We start from the raw sequence: 18,783 nt of genomic DNA, 5'->3' as shown, positions 1-18,783 counted from the left end.
TATGATGCCTCCTTGATGCTAATAACGACCAGAATTAAAATTGATAATTCTAGTACCCTTGAGACTGATGATGATGCTAAAAGTAATTAACTGTTAATGACGATCAACAACAATAAAGGCGAAGATAAGCATGACAAAATAAGAAAAAATGAAAAAAAAACAAAAAAAACGAAGATTATTGACAAAACGCCGGTAAGAACGAACCAATGATAACAATAAGTACAAATATAAAAATAAACATCGTATCTCTCAACACTCTCTTTGACTCTCCATCGGTTTCATCTCCGGGACTAAGAGGTCGCACGTTCGAGGCTGACAGTCCAGTTTCTCGGGAGGAGTTAAGTGGCGCTCATCACACTTGCTCCTCCTTGCTCGTGCCAGGTGGCTGAACGGATTTTGTTCTGGGAAAACGTTGTGCCGAAGACCTCAAAGAAAGGGGACAGAACCTATGTTGTTATGTGCTATTTCTGTTGGTTTTATTGTTACATGCTGTTGGTGGTACTGTTATGTGTTATTGTTGGTACTGTTGTCATATGTTATTATTAACGCTATGCATTGTGTGTCTGTATTTATTATATGTAAGGGTTTTTAGAAGAAAGCTTTCATTAGGAGATTTTTAAAGTATTTTGATTTCTTTCTTAATATTGGTCTTTATACAATAACCAAAATGTTAATACAGGAAATATTGATAGAAAAATATTCAGGATTTTAGGTATATGTTCAGAGGAATTCTCGTCCATCTGGCTGGAAAGTTTTTTTCTTTTCTTTTTTCTCTTCTTTTTTTTGTCATGCGAGCTGGTAACATTAAGAGTCAGAGTTTTTGTAGTGATTATCCGCATAACCGTACAGGATATTCCAATTGGCCAATTGTTTCGCGTACTCTCTAACTCCCTCATAGCGTTACCAGCTCAGTTACAGAAGGTTAGTTAGGTCGCAGTGACCCCCCCCCCCCCACACACACACATAGACGCGCGCGCGCGCGCATACACATACACATACACACACACACACACACACACACACACACACACACACACACACACACACACACACACACACACACACACACACAAATATGTGTCACACCTCACAGGTATCTAATTAGAGCAAGGTCAGAAGGATGTGGCATTGATAATAAAAACATACCGTGCACGAAAATAACCCCTAAGGCATCAGAGGGACTTCTATTTTACCTTTCTGACAAAAAATGTATATCATTAACAACAAGAAATTGTTTATCTTTAGCATCTTGGATATGACTATTAGTATTATTTGCAGCCACTGTTACATTTTCATGAACATTTAAGATTTTTAAGCCTTTTCTTTATCAGGAATGGTGGCTGGAAGCTCCCGGTAAAGAACCAGCGCGGAAGAGATGAACCTTTTTGTTCAGAAGCAGAGGTGTTGGTTAATTTAACTCATGAGCAAACCCATCTGAGATCTACTTTGCTCATCCAGAACTACTGCTGTACAAATCAGTGGTGGTTCCAAGTATCCTATGTATGTCCAAATCTTAGACAGTTTACCGACGACTTTTAGAAGCAGTCGAATTTTCTATCAACATTGTCCCGGAGATGTTTTAAATACAGAAGACTCGGGAACCAGTCAGAATGCGAATGGAGTAAAGATAGCAAGCACTGAATGAAGCCTACGTCGTCAAGAATCGACTAAGATGCATCAGTCACGTCGTTGGGTTGAAAGAGTAACGTTTCCCGATGCAAATATTTATGTTCGTGTTAAAGCAGGCAAAGTAAAAAAGCAGCCAAAGGAAGAGATTCAGCGCTGCATTGCATGCTAATGTAAAGAAATGTAACATTGACGCCCAAAACCGAGAATGGTTAATGTTAATGCTAACGACAAATAAATATGCTAGATATCAAGGGTCATATAGAACTATGGTAAAGCATTGTGGCGAAAAGGCTAAAGATAGGTTAACGATTAGGAGAAGTCGACAAAAGAGTTTGAAGAATGGTTAATGGTTAATGGTTAAAAGCAAATTAAATGTGCTAGACTTCTAAGGTCATGTACCACTATAGTTAATGTTAGTGAAGGGTGGTTGGGTTAGTGATTAGTTGTTAAAGCTGGGTTAAGGAACTGGTGAGTGAATGGGTTAGGGTTGAGTGAGGTAATGTAAAGGGCTTAGATTAAGTGAAGGATATATATGCGTTTGAAGAAGGAAAACAGGTTGTCAAAGTGTGAGATTCTGTAAGGATGTCTGATAGGTTGGTATGTCTATGTAGGGAGGATAGGTGAGGGTAAGTAGAGGAACGGGCTGCTTCAAAACGTGAGCATGACAATAGAATGTGTGGGACTGAAAGAGGAACATTACATAAGGAACATAGGGGTGGATCGGATTGTGACATCAGATAGGAGTGTGTTAGACGGGTGTGGCCAATGTGTAAGTGGGCGAGAGCCGTCTCCCAACGTCTGTTCCGATGAAATGGAGCTGACCAGGAGGAGATTGATAGTTTTACAGTATGTAATTTATTAGTGTTAAAACTTAACCAAAAAGATTGCCATCGATTACACAAGAAGTTCTTAAAGTGTGGATAAATAATACGTGGCTGGTTTGATGTGGACATAGCAGCATAGCATGCTAGAGTATCTGCCTGTTCATTGCCGGGGATTCCAACATGGCTGGAAATCCAGCAAAATTTGATTGTTTTATGACGTGTGGACAGGTAGAACAACCAGTTCTGGATCTTACAAACAAGGGGGTTGGTCGTGTGTATTGACTTTATGAGAGTTAATGAGTTACGGGATTCAGTAAAAAATTTAAAAGAGGAAGAGGGGAGTGAGTATATGTGTTTTAAGGCAAAAAGGAGTGCTCACAGTTCTGTAGTAAGGGCACTGGATTCAGGAGGGAGGGGGTATTTGAAAGTACGAGTTGGGAAGATTACTGAAAAACCAGCACCGGAGGTGGTTTTGGAACCGTCAGTGTAAACGTGAATACTGGAGGAATGAGTGGAGACATGGTCAAGGAAATGGGTGAGAAGGACAGTAGGAGGAATATTTGATTTTGGTGGGTCAGGGAAGACAGAGGAGTAAATATGGGGATAAGGCATAAGTCATGGAGGGACTGAATGGACAGAGAACGGGAGGGGTCGGAGATGGGGGAAAAGGGGAATGGGAGAGGAGGTTATCCATGCGAGTGGAGAAAGGAGTAGGTAAACGTGGAGAAGAAGCAAAGGTAGGAAGTAGGGATCGTGGGATAGTTAGTTTAGTGAGGGGAAGTTGGTGGAATCGAGCATAACATCGGAGAGAGAGAAGGGCACGGCGTCGAGAGAGAGATGGTATGCCTGATTCAGTGTACAGGCTCTCAACTGGAGAGGAGCGGAAGGCACCTAGGGCTAAGCGAAGACCACAGTGATGGATTGTATCAAGATGGGCAAGGAGAGGAGTTGAGGCAGAGGAGTAGATATGGCATCCATAATCAAGAGTGGAGAGGATCAAAGTGACATGAAGATGAAGGAGAGTTTTTCGATCTGAGCCCCAGGATAAATGGGATAGTGTCTGTAAAATTCGGAGACGGCGACGAGCTTTTTATTTGATGTAAAAAATATGGTCTAGCCAGGATAGTCTGGAGTCAAAAATGACGCCTAAGAATTTACCAGAGGAACGGTGTTGGAGTGGAGTGTCATATAAGAAGAGTGAAGGTAGAGGACCTACACGTGTGCGAGAGACAAGGATGGAGAAAGATTTGGAGGTAGAAAAGCGGAAGCCATGGTTTGTGGCCCAGGAGGATACTGATGATATTGTAGATTGAAGAAATTGGTAGACTCTTGGTATGGATGTGCCAGAGGCATAAATGGTTAAATCATCAACATATATTGATGACCGGGCTCCTGGTGGTAGAACTGAGGCAATGTCATTTACAGCAAGAAGGAATGAAGAGGATGAAGAAGAGGTAAAGGAAAAGGGCAGAAGAAAAGACAATACAAAATTTGTTGTAGGAATGATCCCCTACATTGGGCTTCAGTCTCCGTCTCCCTGGCCCTCCCATGACAAGTAAGGGATTTGGGAGCCACAAACGGGAAGCCAAACATTGGTAAGAAGCTCAAAAAGAAGTTAATCAGGCAATGTTACAACTCCAGGAGATCTCATTTTCTCCTACACTTTTCTGTAAGACTTATGACGTAAAACTTGTATTCCTGGTCAATCTTTACTCATAAACTTATACTGTTTGTTTGTTTGTTTGTTTTGTGTGCAATAGTGTAATCTCATTTCTTGTATTTTGGCGTATATTTTTATTTCTCGTTTTTTATCCGTCTTCTTGCTAGTTATCCGTTTCAGTAAATCTCATATTCTCTTATCTCTTGCTTTTGTTTTCATGTAATGGATAGTTTTATTTTGTCTATACTATTCTGTACATATTATCCCTCCAAGTTACAGTAGTAGTTCACTATTGACATGTCTAAATGTGCTTCCCAGTTTGATTTCACTGCTATAGGGCTCAATATTTATTTCTCATTACTGAATGTCATGTACATAGTTTTTTTTTGTTTTATTTCAGGACTTCTTTACAAAATACCATGACTGCCAATGTACCATCTTCAGTTTTTACCACCAAGAGACACAGTATTTCTATAATGCATAAATCTGCATTACTTTGACAGGTTTGAAGAAAAGAATGTATAATGTTTTATTTTCTTTAATCATTTTGGACACATCATTGACACAATGTCATGCTGTTCTTCAACCTATGATAGAAATAGTTGAAAATATACATTATAGTCATAGTTGACACCTGTTCAAAAATAGAATCGGTTCCATTCTAAATATACATGGCAAATTAATAGTTAGGTTTTTCTTTGTTCGGTGAAATTCTTTACACATCTTGCACAATTTTGGATCGAGTTAATAATTCCCTCAAATAAAGAGAGAGTATAATTTTATTTCATCAGTACATTTGACCCTCTGAAGTAGCTCAACCTCCTACAGAAAGTAAACAGCAGGTTATAAACTACTGCTTTGGCTTAGACTCCCTGATCTGATCAAACAAGACCAGATTTCATGGCTGTGAATTGCTCCCCAAATTGGAAAAAAATATAAAGCACAATCGTTTTATTCAAATAATGGATTGTATCACATAAGGAATGTTAAAAGGAGAGGTTGGTTCAAACTTTGCTCAAGTCAGATTTCATGTCTTCTAGCTTAAGAAAAAATACATTAACAAGATTAAAACATGATATATACCTCTCCAGAAATACTGAACGATACTTGCAATGACTCCTAAAACAGGGTGAATTAAATGCTTTGTGTGTATTAAGGAATTCATTTACTGAAAGAAAGAAAAATATAGAATAATAGACTGGAATGCTTGTGGGTTATTGAAAGTCATCGGTATTAAGATGACACCCTCTTCTCCATCAAGTTGATGTAGCAGAATCAGTTCTTACTGTCATGAGTTGCAGAATGAGATACTCCCCAGCAAAAACGTTTTCCTTTCTATGGGTTACACAAGTACTAAATTCCCCACGAAAGAATGTGCAGTCTCTACAGGGTTCCTCTTCATCACAACTTGACCTAGACCTCCATGTAACTAAAACAACCCAAGAGTTATTGCAAGTGAGGTGTGCCTGATGACAACCAGGGAGAGGTTTGTGTACCACCTCACCGGTACAAACATTGAGATTTCATCAGGTACAAAACAATCTACTGAACTGGAATTTTCAGCAAGAAAATGTTGGGTAAAAAGTTTCTGTATTAGGATAGAGTATCATGTATCAAAATAAATGTAGAGGTGTCATATAACCAAGAACTTCAAAAAATTATTAAGTTTTATATCACATAATCTTTAACATATTAATAACTACTTAGGAAGAGCCTATATGGCAACCATACAAAATGAAAAAAATGAGAGATACTCTGCACAGAAACTGCACAAGTATCCAACTCTATGAAATGAAGTACAATACATTGCACATAGTTAAAACAAGAGATGGGAAGCTAGAGAGTAATGGGGCACAATTGTAACTTGCCTTTTATGTAACCCAATCACAGATTTCCTGCTTCAGAATCGATAAGGAGATCTATATCCCTGTAATATGCTCAACACTGCTAAACCTTTCTTGTTCTCCATTCACAAGCCTGTGGTATTTCCACCAGCCTTTTCATTGGCATTCATTCTTCTGTATGATATGTCATCATCCACATTAGAAAGTCAATGATTTCTATCTGTAATTTTTTTTCCTTACAATTGGAACAGGTAGCCATTACAATGTTAAATTTTCAAGTAATATTGAGCGAATCATCACAGAGTTCAGTAAAACTGCGTCTATGCAGATATCCTGTAGAGCAAAACCTAATATGATCAGGAGTTTGGTCATATGGTATACTGGAAAGCCTCTTCCTCCAAGTGAAGAGTCCATTACTATGGAAGTGGCAGTTGCAATTCTGACCAGCAGATAACTACCTTTTATACTTTTATGACCAACTTTATGGCAAGGTGATTAATTTGAGAACCATAGGTATACCTGATGAAACTACGCTAAATTTTGCAGAGTGTGTTTTGATTAATATCTAACAGAATAGAAGTTGAGAGATTGAATTTCTAAACATGATTGAAATATTACACTATTACAACTAAAGGTTCTAGAAACCCTGTCTAAACTGGCAAAGATACATATTACTTGACACAGTCGTAAACACACCTATGCCCTCCAAAAAATCACCTTATCAAAACAAAAGAAAAAAGGGACTTGTATGATAGAAGCATCACTCCATTGCCAGTGACAATGGAAGCGTTCCTGATCAACTTGAGTTACAATAGACAGCAAGGTGTTTCAAATGTACGCAGAGCTTCCTGGTTGCTGAGGAATCCGTGACATCATTTAGTGTTTCTTCAGGAATGGTTATAGTACATTTCCATCAAAATTTACATCGCACAAACAGCCCTTTTCTTGACCAACTTCTTTCCAAGGTTACTCCGTCAAGACCCTTGCTATTTCTTTTGTGATTGACTGTCTTCAGACTGGGTCTTAAACCAAAACTGATGGGAAGGAATCTTGGGCAGGGCTCAGAAGTGCATACTCTGGCGCCGCGTCTTGGCCTGACTGCCGTTCGTTACTTTGTAGTTGTGGTCGCGTGTTAGCATCACTCCTGGACACGAGAAGATGGAATCCTCTGCAAACAGAAAGATATTCAAATGATTACTAGCCTATGAACGTGACATCGAGCATAATTATTCAAAGAATAATAGAGGCTTCTTTATATCCAACAGAGATATGATCTACATATGATGTGCCTAACTACTTTTACTTACGGTCTTTGAGAGTGTGAACTGTGTGACCTAAAGACTCGAAGAATGCGTGTTTTAGTGCTGCTGCTGCAGATATCCTCTTCTTAGCTTCATACTGCAAAAAGTTCAAATAGTTAATTGTGCATAAAAACATTGTAAGTGTAATCAGACAAACAGACAGACAGACAGACACACCCACACCCACCCACCCACACACGTATAATTTAAGAATATAGAATTTAAGAAAAAAAAAAGAAAAAAATTAAATTAATTTGAAGTAGTTCTTTCTAAATATCTATATGACTATTCATTCCAAGATATTCTCATAACATCCCAATACAATTTACACAACTAAAGATTTGGAAAAGATGAATTAACAATTTTAAAGTAGCCTAAAACTCAGTGCAGCTACCTCAGAAAGAAGACAAAACAGCAATGGTAAAATGCAGCAGTGGCCCTAGACGCTTACCAAGAGAAACTTCGTTAAAAGTCCGACAGCAGAATCATGGGCAAGTCTTGGTGCTCGGGCTAGCAATGGTTCTCCAGTATAAGACGAGAAAGAATACTGATTGAAATCTTCATTGGCGCTAATGCCAGGCCAGGTGGTTTCTGTAGGGGTGCCCAAGGTTCGGAATATTAGGTGGAGCTCATCTTCGACCGTGGCACCTGGGAAGAGTGGTCGTCCGCTGATCATCTCGTACATGATGCATCCAACTCCCCTGGAATAAGTGCTTGGGGTAAAGATCTGGCATGCCTACAGCATTAAGAATCTGTACATCTGTGTCTATACATATACACATATGTCTATAATCCATACACACACACACACACACACACACACACACACACACACACACACACACACACACACACACACACACACACTGGTGAGTGAGTGAGTGAGTGAGTGAGTGAGTGAGTGAGTGAGTGAGTGAGTGAGTGTGAGTGAGTGAGTGAGTGAGTGAGTGTGAGTGAGTGAGTGAGTGAGTGAGTGAGTGAGTGAGTGAGTGAGTGAGTGAGTGAGTGAGTGAGTGAGTGAGTGAGTGAGTGAGTGAGTGAGTGAGTGAGTGAGTGAGTGAGTTAGTGTGTGTGTGTGTGTGTGTGTGTGTGTGTGTGTGTGTGTGTGTGTGTGTGTGTGTGTGTGTGTGTGTGTGTGTGTGTGTGTGTGTGTGTGTGTGGGTGGGTGTGCGTGTGCGTGTGCGTGTGCGTGTGCGTGTGCCTGTGCCTGTGCCTGTGTGTGCATGCTGTCTGCATATTTATGAAAAATATGCAGACAGTCTTGGACTTTAAAATATGTAAAATATGAGTGTTTATCTTATTGAAAGAATAAGAACCACAACTTGAGGTAAAAAGAGAGAAAAACATAAATGTTTATCACAATAAAATGTGAAGGAAATTTACCACATATCAATTTGTGTTGAATATTCTGTTGAGCCTAGTAGTACATCCGGAGGCCGATACCACAACGTCACTACCTCGTTACTGTAAGTCTTGGTTGGCACTGACTTGGCACGTGCCAAGCCAAAGTCTGCCAGCTAATGGATCAGAAGAAGAAGGATATAAATCAATGCCATGTTCTTTTGATAACGCTGTCATCATTACCATACCGGTATTTTCCTTATATCAACACTGCAATTCTCATTCACAAAAATATTCAGTAAATATAAACATTATCACTACTACCATGCACATTACTGGCAACTTTTTCTCACCTTGAGTTCTCCCTTGTCATTGATGAGAAGGTTCTGAGGCTTGAGGTCTCGGTGAAGAACTCGCCGCTGGTGGCAATAGGCTAACCCTCGAAGCAGTTGGAACAGGAAGATCTGCAATGAAATGGCGGCCTATTAAAAGGGGGTCACAAAAAAATCTATATATTCACCATTCCTATTTATGAAAATTATGATTATACTTGGCTGTCTTTTGTATCTACTTTACACAGAGATCAGCAATGTAATGACTACATTGACTAAATTGAAATCCCTGCTATTGAAAAGTTAACCATGAAACTTTTCGCAAGTGATGATACCATTTATCAAATTTATTCTTTTTACTGGTTAAAGTTGTTCAGATGCTGGGCAGCTAGAGATATACTTTTGTTAAAATTAATTTCAAGTTAAGTGCAGAACAAAACTGATAAATCAGAAGTAGCAACTGAAGACCTTTTCACAAACCAATCACAAATGCACAAATTGAACTTACCTTAACATTATTCATTGATAGTTGTGCTCCACATTCATCCATATACTGTTTGAGATCCCGGTCTAAATATTCAAATACAAGAGTTAAACTCTTGTCTGTATGAACAATATCATGTAACGTCACTGAAAGAAAATAAAAGGTAAATTAAGTAAACAAAATAAATAAATAAGTTATTTTGATAAACTCAAAATAATTGTTCAGCTGATATGAACAGAGGAACAAAGACTCACCAATATTTGCATGTTTAAGTTCCTTGAGAAGTGACACTTCCCTGATGGCTGTACATGGTGCACCTTCCTCATGCTCCAGACGAATTTCTTTCAGGGCTACTAACGCGTCTGTTAGTCGGGACCGTCCTTTGTACACAGTTGCATATGTACCCTGGGAATAACAAATTATATTAGAGAAATGTTGAAAAGAAATCAGCATCATTTCAAGCCTAAAATGCAAATAGTTTTTAACACAAATAATAAAAGTGCAATGTATTGTTTACAATCAGCATAAAAAATCCATCACTGCAAAGCGAGTTTTGAAAAGGAGAGTTTTTCCTAGTAAGCCCCAGAATGAGTGAATAAGAGTAAGAACCTGTGCATGTATAACTTTGTGTGTACAAAGGGGGGGAGAGGGGAGAAGGAGAAATGACAGAGAGAGAGAGAGAGAGAGAGAGAGAGAGAGAGAGAGAGAGAGAGAGAGAGAGAGAGAGAGAGAGAGAGAGAGAGAGAGAGAGAGAGAGAGAGAGAGAGAGAAATGACAGAGAGAGAGAGAGAGAGAGAAATGACAGAGAGAGAGAGAGAGAGAGAAATGACAGAGAGAGAGAGAGAGAGAGAGAAATGACAGAGAGAGAGAGAGAGAGAGAGAGAGAGAGAGAGAGAGAGAAGAGAGAGAGAGAGAGAGAGAGAGAGAGAGAGAGAGAGAGAGAGAGAGAGAGAGAAATGACAGAGAGAGAGAAAGAGAGAGAGAGAGAGAGAGGAGAGAGAAGAGGAGAGAGAGAGAAGTGAGAGAGAGAGAGAGAGAGAGAGAGAGATGACAGAGAGAGAAGAGAGAGAATGACAGAGAGAGAGAGAGAGAGAGAGAGAGAGAGAGTGACAGAGAGAGAGAGAGAGGAGAGAATGAAGAGAGAGAGAGAGAGAGAGAGAGAGAGAGAGAGAGAGAGAGAGAGAGAGAGAGAGAGAGAGAGAGAGAGAGAGAGAGAAAAAATCTTGAAAATCTGATATTCTTATTTTCCAAAACCATGTCATAAAACCATCCTCCATCCCACCCTGCCACCGTTCCCCACCTCACCTCCTTCCCATCCTACCATACCCTCCCCTTCCCTCTTACCCTTTTCCACTACGCCCCACTATTCCCCGCCCATCCCCACCTTCACTCCCCCCCTCCTCCTTCCCACCCTCCCACCACTCCCCCTCCCCTCCCCCCCACCACTCCCCACCCGTCACACTAACCTCTCCTAACTTATCGAGCTTGGTGTAGGTTTCCATGCGCCCGAAGCCGATCTCCGAGAGGGATTGTCTCCGCGAGGCCCTGCTGAGAGGTCCGTCGGGGCTGATGGCCGTCTTCTGGAGGAAGGCGTCAGGCACCCGCAGGTCCGCCGGCAGCGATAAGCGTTTGTTGATATCCTGAAGGAAGAAGGGCGTGTTATAAACGTGCTCAAGGACATAGAAACTACACACGGAGACATCAATAAAAAAATATGACCATTCCCTTATAAGCATATAATTCCTGAAAAAAAAAAGAGTTAATAAAAAAAACAAAAAAAAAAAACATACAGACAAACAACCCAAATAAACCAAGCTGCCCACTAAACGTACGTGGGAAAGAAGAAAACAAAGTAATAACAATATACCAACCTCTTGTGTGATACGCCGATTTTTCTGCCTGAGTTTGACGTTGACAGGAGAGGTGACCTCATCGCTGGCTCCCGAAGCTTCTTCGCTCTCGCCATCACTCCCTATCCTTGGTACCTCGTGCACCACACCTGCAATTGCAAAGGGATTCTCATTAATACGGAGAAAGGCGTTCGGAAGGGATCAATGGAGAGAGTAATAAAACCCATCAAGATATAAAACGTGTAAGAAAGCATCATAAAATGTATAAGAAAACACGGCAAGGTACTTCCTCAAAAAAGGAAATCATTGTAAGATACTTCGTTTGAAAAAGTCTCGTCATACTCGACAAAGGACGGATATAAGGCCAGGTAATAAAAGATGGAAAGCTCGTGTCCACCGTACTTCGACACACTTGAGCATCTCGATATTTGAACCTGCGGAAAAGGGGGGGGGGGGGATCAAGCCCTCCACGCAATCCACGTCGTCCTTTTCCCCGAGAGCGTCCACTGATGTCCCGTTCAACTGGCGGTCTACTGACTACTGACGTTTACGACAGATATAAATCCTTGTCTGAGTACCAGCGTATACCCAGTCCTCGCTCATGATGAACGGGATATCCAGAGAGAAAACTTCTAATAAGGGCGAATAACAAGATCCCCAAAAACACACTCTACGACGACAATAAAAATCACTCCAACGCCAGCAGAAATAGAACCACATAAATCCCGACGTCGGAGGGTTCCTCGCGCCAAGGGGAAGAGGGGAGGGAAGAAGAGGGAACAGGGGAATAGGGGGGGGGAGGGAGGGAGGAAGGGAGGGGAGGGAAGAGGGAGGAGAGAGATAAGAGAAGAGGGGGAGGGAGGGAAGGGAAGAGTGGGGACGGAGGGAGGAGGGGGGTAGGCGAAATCATTCCACTCGGCGAGTTTGGCGACGAATGGCTTGCCGCGTGTCATTAGCCGCCTCACGGACGAGCTAAGTTACAGCATTTCAGGATCACTTCCGTATTCATGACACCTTAAACTTCCTTTTGGGGTTTTTTTTCGGGTAAGTCTGATGTTTCATAGGCTCGGCTAGATTTTGTGGTCATGCTGAAGGAGAGTGAATAACTGAGAATAAGAGTGAGAAATGGTGATGGAGTGAGGAGGAAGGACGGCGAGAAAGAGAGCAGAAAAGAAGGAAGGAAGGAAGGAAGGAAGGAAGGAAGGAAGGAAGGAAGGAAGGAAGGAAAGAAGGAAGTAAGTTCCAAGGAAGAATGAATGAAGAAGGAAGAGAGAAAGTAGGGAAGATCAGGAACAGGCGAGAGAAAGTAGGGAAGATCAGGAACAGGCGAGAGAAAGATGCACCAGATCCCTTCCCCGCCCTCCCACATAACAGCCGCCCCACTAACGGCGCAAGAAACAGCCTTGAACCCAAGTTCCCGGAGCTCCTTCGGGTCATCTGACGCAGAGGGAAGCGCCGACGCCACGAAGCATCAACACGGCCACTTGGCAATCTGAGCGACGCCGTCAAGTGAAACGATTGGCTTTCAGGTCCCTCTCTCGTAATGCTCGACTTGATGGCCACGTGCAGTAAAACACGGGGGGTGAAAGGGCCGGCCAAACTGCCCCAGGCTGCTTGCGGTCGTAAACACATGCGATCCAGCAGACGCGCCGAGGTCATAACCACTTGAACAGACACATGGATAAGCATACTGAGGAAGACAGACAGAGAGACGGACGAAACTCGCAATCACTTCTTCCAGGGATAAAACGAGGAGGATGGAGATAGGGGAGGGAAAGGAGGGGGAGAGAGGCGTGAAAATGAGGGGGAGGGGGGGGGGGAGACGGACATGGAAGGGAACTAGGGAATGGTATAGAGGGAAATTGGGGAATGACACAAGAGGAGAATAAATGTTTGTGCTTATTCTAATTTCTGACCCTGGTCAGACTACAGAAATTGCCAGTAAATCGTAACATTATTTTCCTCAGGAACTACAATGCAAATGTAAATAAAATTTCTAATCATAAAAAAAAAAAATATTAATAAAAAAATGCAGCACAAACTCCTCCATATCCCCTGCTCTCTTCAACCCCTTCCGCCTTCTGTCTTTCAGTCAATCAGTCAGTCAGTGTTACAGCCAGTCAAGATCACAGTTAGTCGCTCAGTAAATCAGTCAATCAAACCTCCTCGTCAACAGGTTCCGGCTACGATGCTTCCTCCAGCAAAACAGCAACAACAACAACAACAACAACAACAACAACAACAACAACAGACACGAAACATGTTCTCAAATCCGTCCTCACTACACGTGTGATACCAATCCGCGACGCTTTTGAAACGATAAACACACGAGGTTCACGGATGGCCTCAAATCCCCCCCACCCCCCCACCCTTTCTTTGTCGTCGGCGCGTTCAATCCCTTCCGTGTTGCTGATCCGCGTTGCAGAAACGTAAAGCGCAATTGCATCTGTGTAATAAGTCCCTTGCCAATTGTTTATCGACTGCAGTTTTTCTTAATGGATGGCATGCGTAAAACCGAGTACGTTATTTTTTGTGTTTATATTGAAGGCGAATCTCTCTCTCAGAGAGAGAGAGAGAGAGAGAGAGAGAGAGAGAGAGAGAGAGAGAGAGAGAGAGAGAGAGAGAGAGAGAGAGAGAGAGAGAGAGAGAGAGAGGGAGAGAGGGAGAGAGGGAGAGAGGGAGAGGGAGAGGGAGAGGGAGGGAGGGAGGGAGGGAGAGAGAGAGAGAGAGAGAGAGAGAGAGAGAGAGAGAGAGAGAGAGAGAGAGAGAGAGAGAGAGAGAGAGAGAGAGAGAGAGAGAGAGAGAGTGAAAGAGAAAGAGAAAGAGAAAGATTGTTTATCGACTGCAGTTTTTCTTAATGGATGGCATGCGTAAAACCGAGTACGTTATTTTTTGTGTTTATATTGAAGGCGAATCTCTCTCTCAGAGAGAGAGAGAGAGAGAGAGAGAGAGAGAGAGAGAGAGAGAGAGAGAGAGAGAGAGAGAGAGAGAGAGAGAGAGAGAGAGAGAGAGAGAGAGAGAGAGAGAGAGAGAGAGAGAGAGAGAGAGAGAGAGAGAGAGAGAGAGAGAGAGCGAGAGCGCGAGCGAGCGCCCCAAGACCCCAGGGGGCGCAGGGCTCGGGGGCTGATCGGAGTAATAAGCGGCCGAATGAGGGTCGCGCAAGGAGGTGGTCGCAGCGCCCTCTGATCTATTATTAAGAGCGGAGGCGGGTTACGGCGCCTGGCCCCTTCGTTGCTCCTTCCCCGTCGGACGCCGCCTGATTACCTCGCGCTGCCGCCGCTTCCGACATTTCTCTTCGAGGAGGACGCCCCTGTGGCTCGCTCTCCCCCTTCTCGTCCTTCTCGTCCTTCTCTTCTTTCTCCCTCTTACCTCCCTCTTTCCTATTTTTCACCTCCTTGTTATCCTTCCACTTCTCCTCCTCCTTCTTTTGACACCTCCTCATCTCCCTATTTCCTATTGTTCTCTTTTTCCCTCCTCCTCCTCCTCCCTCCCCCCCCCCCCGCCCTCGTCCTCGTCGTCCTTCTCCTCTTCCCCCCTCCTCTTCCTCCCCCCCTCCTCTTCCTCCCCCCCCTCCTCTTCCTCCCCCCCCTCCTCTTCCTTCCCCCCTCCCCCTCTCCGCCCCCTGCGCCTCCGCCCCGACGAGCCAGACGCGCAGGTGAAATTACATTCCTCGACGAGCTTCTCCCGCCTTTAATAGCGTGTAATATCAAAATCACAAGGCTTGCTGGGGACAAGCTGAGGTTTATATTTAGAATAATCGCATCAGTCTCCTTCATCTCGACTGCTCGGAGGAGGAGGAGCCGAAGGAGGAAGAGCAGGAGGAAGAGCAGGAGGAAGAGGAGGAAGAGGAGGAAGAGCAGGAGGGAGAGAAGGAGAAGGAGGAGGAGGAATACGAGGAGGAATAAGAGGAGGAGGAGGAAGAGGAGAAAGAATAAGATATGGAAGAAAAGGGAGGAAGGGAAGGATAAGAAAGAGGAGAATCCCCATGGTACGTCTATATGCTTTAAAATTGCCGGCTTCGAAGCGTGAACCAGCGACCGTGGGAAAGGGTGAAACCTCTCCTCGCCTGCTGTCCCCTGGCTGCCGGCTATTTCCACGTCTAGCAACAGCAGGTAACAGCGGGCAACAGCGGGCAACAGCGGGCAACAGCGGGCAACAGCAAGCAACAGCGAGCAACCCCTCCTATGGGCTAGTCAAACGCCAACACGCTAAGCTCTCCATCGAATATCGACGTTGACAGACCTAATTATCCCGGGCGACAACGCACCCTGCACGAACCCTGATTTGCAACGAACGGTCTCCACGTGCAATAATAACCTGCCCTACCAACGTTTAATAGCAAAACTCAGCTCACACAAATGGCAAGTGATAAAACGAGCACAAAACGCTACCACTTTAAACTTCCCTTCGCTCACAAGCCTTTATTTACGGCCCGGGAGAAGGGACGCGCTCCATTTGACGCCAATGTTTACTAATATCTTCGCGATCACCATTATCTTAATCATCATCATTACTGTAATTACTACCATCATTATCATCCTCACTGTAGTTATTACCATCCTTATCATCATCTTTCCCTCCGAACAAATCACGGCCCACAGCGAGACAAGAGGCTCGAACTCCGAATCCAGAAGCACTCGCGAATAAAGCAAATTGAATCCCACGCCACGCAAGCCCGTCCCGGCCGATTACACCAAGCCAGGCGCTCCCCGGCCAAGCCACCTGACTCAGGTGGCTTGGCACGGCAACCAAGGAGAGGAAAGGGAGAATAAAGAGAGGGGAGAGAAAGGGGGAGAAAAGGGAGAATAGAGAGAGGGAAGAGAATGGGAAAGAAAAGGGAGAATAAAGGGGGAGAGATGGGGAGAGTGGAAGAGAGAGAGGGGGGGGGCAGAGAGGGGGAGAGGACGGAAGGGAGTGGACGGGAGGGAGTGGACGGGAGGGAGAGTGGGGGAGGGGAGAGGGTAAGAGAGAGAGAGAAAAGAGAGAGAGAGAGAGAGAGAGAGAGCGAGAGAGAGAGAGAGAGAGAGAGAGAGAGAGAGAGAGATAGGGAGAGGGAGAGGGAGAGGGAGAGGGAGAGGGAGAGGGAGAGAGAGAGAGAGAGAGAGAGAGAGAGAGAGAGAGAGAGAGAGAGAGAGAGAGAGAGAGAGAGAGAGAGAGAGAGAGGGAGAGAGAGAGAGAGAGAGGGAGAGAGAGAGAGAGAGAGGGAGAGAGAGAGAGAGAGAGAGAGAGAGAGAGAGAGAGAGAGAGAGAGAGAGAGAGAGAGAGAGAGAGAGAGAGAGAGAGAGAGAGAGGATGAAGGAGGGAAGGAGGGGGAAAGCGTGGGCGTGCAGCCGGGCGGGCAGACTAAGCGGGGAGAGCGAACGGCGTGGTCGGAGCCTGCCCGGATTTCAACACGAGCAATGTGATGAATTTTTGAGGGTCGGGATCACGAGTCCACCTCTGACCTTTCCTCCTTCAAGGGGCGGGGCCGGACGGAGGGAAGAGCGATGGGAGGAGGAAGGGCGGGAGGGGGGGGGGGAAAGAGGGGGGGGAGGACGAGAAACCAAAGGATATGGAAGGATGCTGATAAGACGTCGGGGAGCACGCAGGCAACATTTTGGTCTCGCCCCCAGTCCTGTCACCCTCTCCCCACACATCCCTCCTTTTCCCTCACCTCCCCCCCTCCCTCCCTTACCCTCCCCATCCACCTGAAGGGATTGCCTAGATAATTTCTGTGCAGCTCCAATTCCGTAGCCCGTGAAAAGGCCCAACCCAATATCTGGCGACTGACATTGCAATCTACTGCACCCCCTCCCTTTCCCTCGCTCTCTAGGTATCCTTTTATGTTTTGTTTTTGTTTTTTAATGTCTCTCTACCCTAATAATACCCCGGGGCAACTAAAGAGCGAAGCGAGAGCCACATATCCTCTTCCCTCCTTCCCTCACCTAGAGAAGAAGACAGGGTGGAGAGATAAAGGGTAAGACAGATGGATGAGAGGAGGGGAGTGAGGGAGGAAGAGAGGGAGGGAGGACTGGATAGAGAGGAGGGAAAGAGAAAGAGGAAGAGAGGGAGGGAGGACTGGATAGAGAGGAGGGAAAGAGAAAGAGGAAGAGAGGGAGGGAGGGAGGACTGGATAGAGAGGAGGGAAAGAGAAAGAGGAAGAGAGGGAGGGAGGGAGGACTGGATAGAGAGGAGGGAAAGAGAAAGAGAAAGAGAAAGAGAAAGAGAGAGAGAGAGAGAGAGAGAGAGAGAGAGAGAGAGAGAGAGAGAGAGAGAGAGAGAGAGAGAGAGAGAAAGAGAAAGAGAAAGAGAGAGAGAGAGAGAGAGAGAGAGAGAGAGAGAGAGAGAGAGAGAGAGAGAGAGAGAGAGAGAGAGAGAGAGAGAGAGAGAGAAAGAAAGAAAGAAAGAAAGAAAGAAAGAGAGAAACCAGTTGCAAAAGAGGGACATCCCAACTATTACATCGCTTTTAAGATGTATTTTGAGCCCCTCCCTCTCCCTCCTGAGATTCCCTTTGCATCTGCAGGACGCTGATCGAGCGCATTTACAATATGGCCTGATTTGGTTGTCTCTTCACCGCCCATGCGTAGGAGAGTGAGGAAACCGAGGGCGTCAGGTGGCAAAAAGTAATAACAGAAGGTGCATAATCATGTTTTCTTTGGCCGGTACGGAAAGTCAAGGCAAAAAGCCGGGTATACCGTTCCTCTAGAATTACCTTTCTAGAATAACTTTTTGTTTTCTTTTACCGGCACGCCCCCTCTCGCCGTTGGTCCTTGACACCACGCCTAAACGAAAAGGATTTTTTTTTTTCTTTTCTGATGAACAAGAATTGGGTACAAGCAACTCTCCCCAACACAGCAGCCCTTGTTAACTGAATTACAAATATAATTAGTAGAATTCCTGCTCCTTTCATCCGTGCTCTAACTCCCCCTCCTCCCACCCCCCACCCCCACGCACGCCCACGTGAAGAATCTCTGGGACCTTTGGCGGGGAGTTGGGGGTGGGGGAGAGGGAGGGGAGTGAGGGGGAGAAATGAGGGAGGCGGGGGAAACAAAAATGAGGAGGATGGAGGTAGGGGAGGGAAAGGAGGGGGAGAGAGGCGTGAAAATGAGGGAGGGCGGGAGACGGAAACGGAAGGGAACTAAGGAATGATATGGAGGGAAATTGGGGAATGACACAAGAGGAGAATCGGAATGGGAAATGAGGGGAATGAGTTAAGGAAGGAGGAGGGAAATGCATTCAAGCCCACGCAACGCCCCCGCCTTCGCATCCCCCTCCTCTCCCCCCCCCCCCCCCCCAAGCGTCCTGCCGAATCCAAGCCAAGTGCGGCGGGCGGAAGGAAGGGAGACATCCTTCGCCCCATCCCTCTTATCCTCCCATCCTCACTCTATCCTCCTCCTATCACAACCCCCCCTCCCCCCTACCACCACCAACCCCACCTCACACTGTCATCGCCGTCTTTGCCTTCGCTCTCTCTCCCTTCCCTCCCTCCCCTTCCCCCTCCCCTCCCTCTCTGTCTTCCCTCCTTCCCTCCTCTCCCTC

At 44.8% G+C, this 18,783-nt stretch overlaps 1 protein-coding gene across 1 annotated transcript in view; it reads right to left on the bottom strand.

Annotated features, from left to right (window-relative positions):
• Positions 1 to 4,635: 4,635 nt before the first annotated feature.
• LOC125025101 (cyclin-dependent kinase 17-like) overlaps positions 4,636 to 18,783 on the bottom strand; it is a 147,902-nt gene continuing 133,754 nt past the window's right edge. The window contains exons 3-11 of the mRNA XM_047613014.1: positions 11,287 to 11,414; positions 10,882 to 11,055; positions 9,670 to 9,820; positions 9,440 to 9,561; positions 8,953 to 9,063; positions 8,642 to 8,775; positions 7,710 to 7,959; positions 7,265 to 7,355; positions 4,636 to 7,125 (exon numbers count right to left, since the gene is read on the bottom strand). Coding sequence (XP_047468970.1) covers positions 7,019 to 7,125; positions 7,265 to 7,355; positions 7,710 to 7,959; positions 8,642 to 8,775; positions 8,953 to 9,063; positions 9,440 to 9,561; positions 9,670 to 9,820; positions 10,882 to 11,055; positions 11,287 to 11,414 — 1,268 coding nt within the window. The 3' untranslated portion in view covers positions 4,636 to 7,018. The remainder of the gene's footprint in view (positions 7,126 to 7,264; positions 7,356 to 7,709; positions 7,960 to 8,641; positions 8,776 to 8,952; positions 9,064 to 9,439; positions 9,562 to 9,669; positions 9,821 to 10,881; positions 11,056 to 11,286; positions 11,415 to 18,783) is intronic.

This window comes from Penaeus chinensis, chromosome 4 (assembly GCF_019202785.1).
Source record: "Penaeus chinensis breed Huanghai No. 1 chromosome 4, ASM1920278v2, whole genome shotgun sequence".
Classification (NCBI taxonomy): Eukaryota; Metazoa; Arthropoda; class Malacostraca; order Decapoda; family Penaeidae; genus Penaeus; species Penaeus chinensis.
The sequence above is the reverse complement of the archived record's forward strand: the minus strand, read 5'-3'. Positions and strand labels throughout refer to the sequence as shown.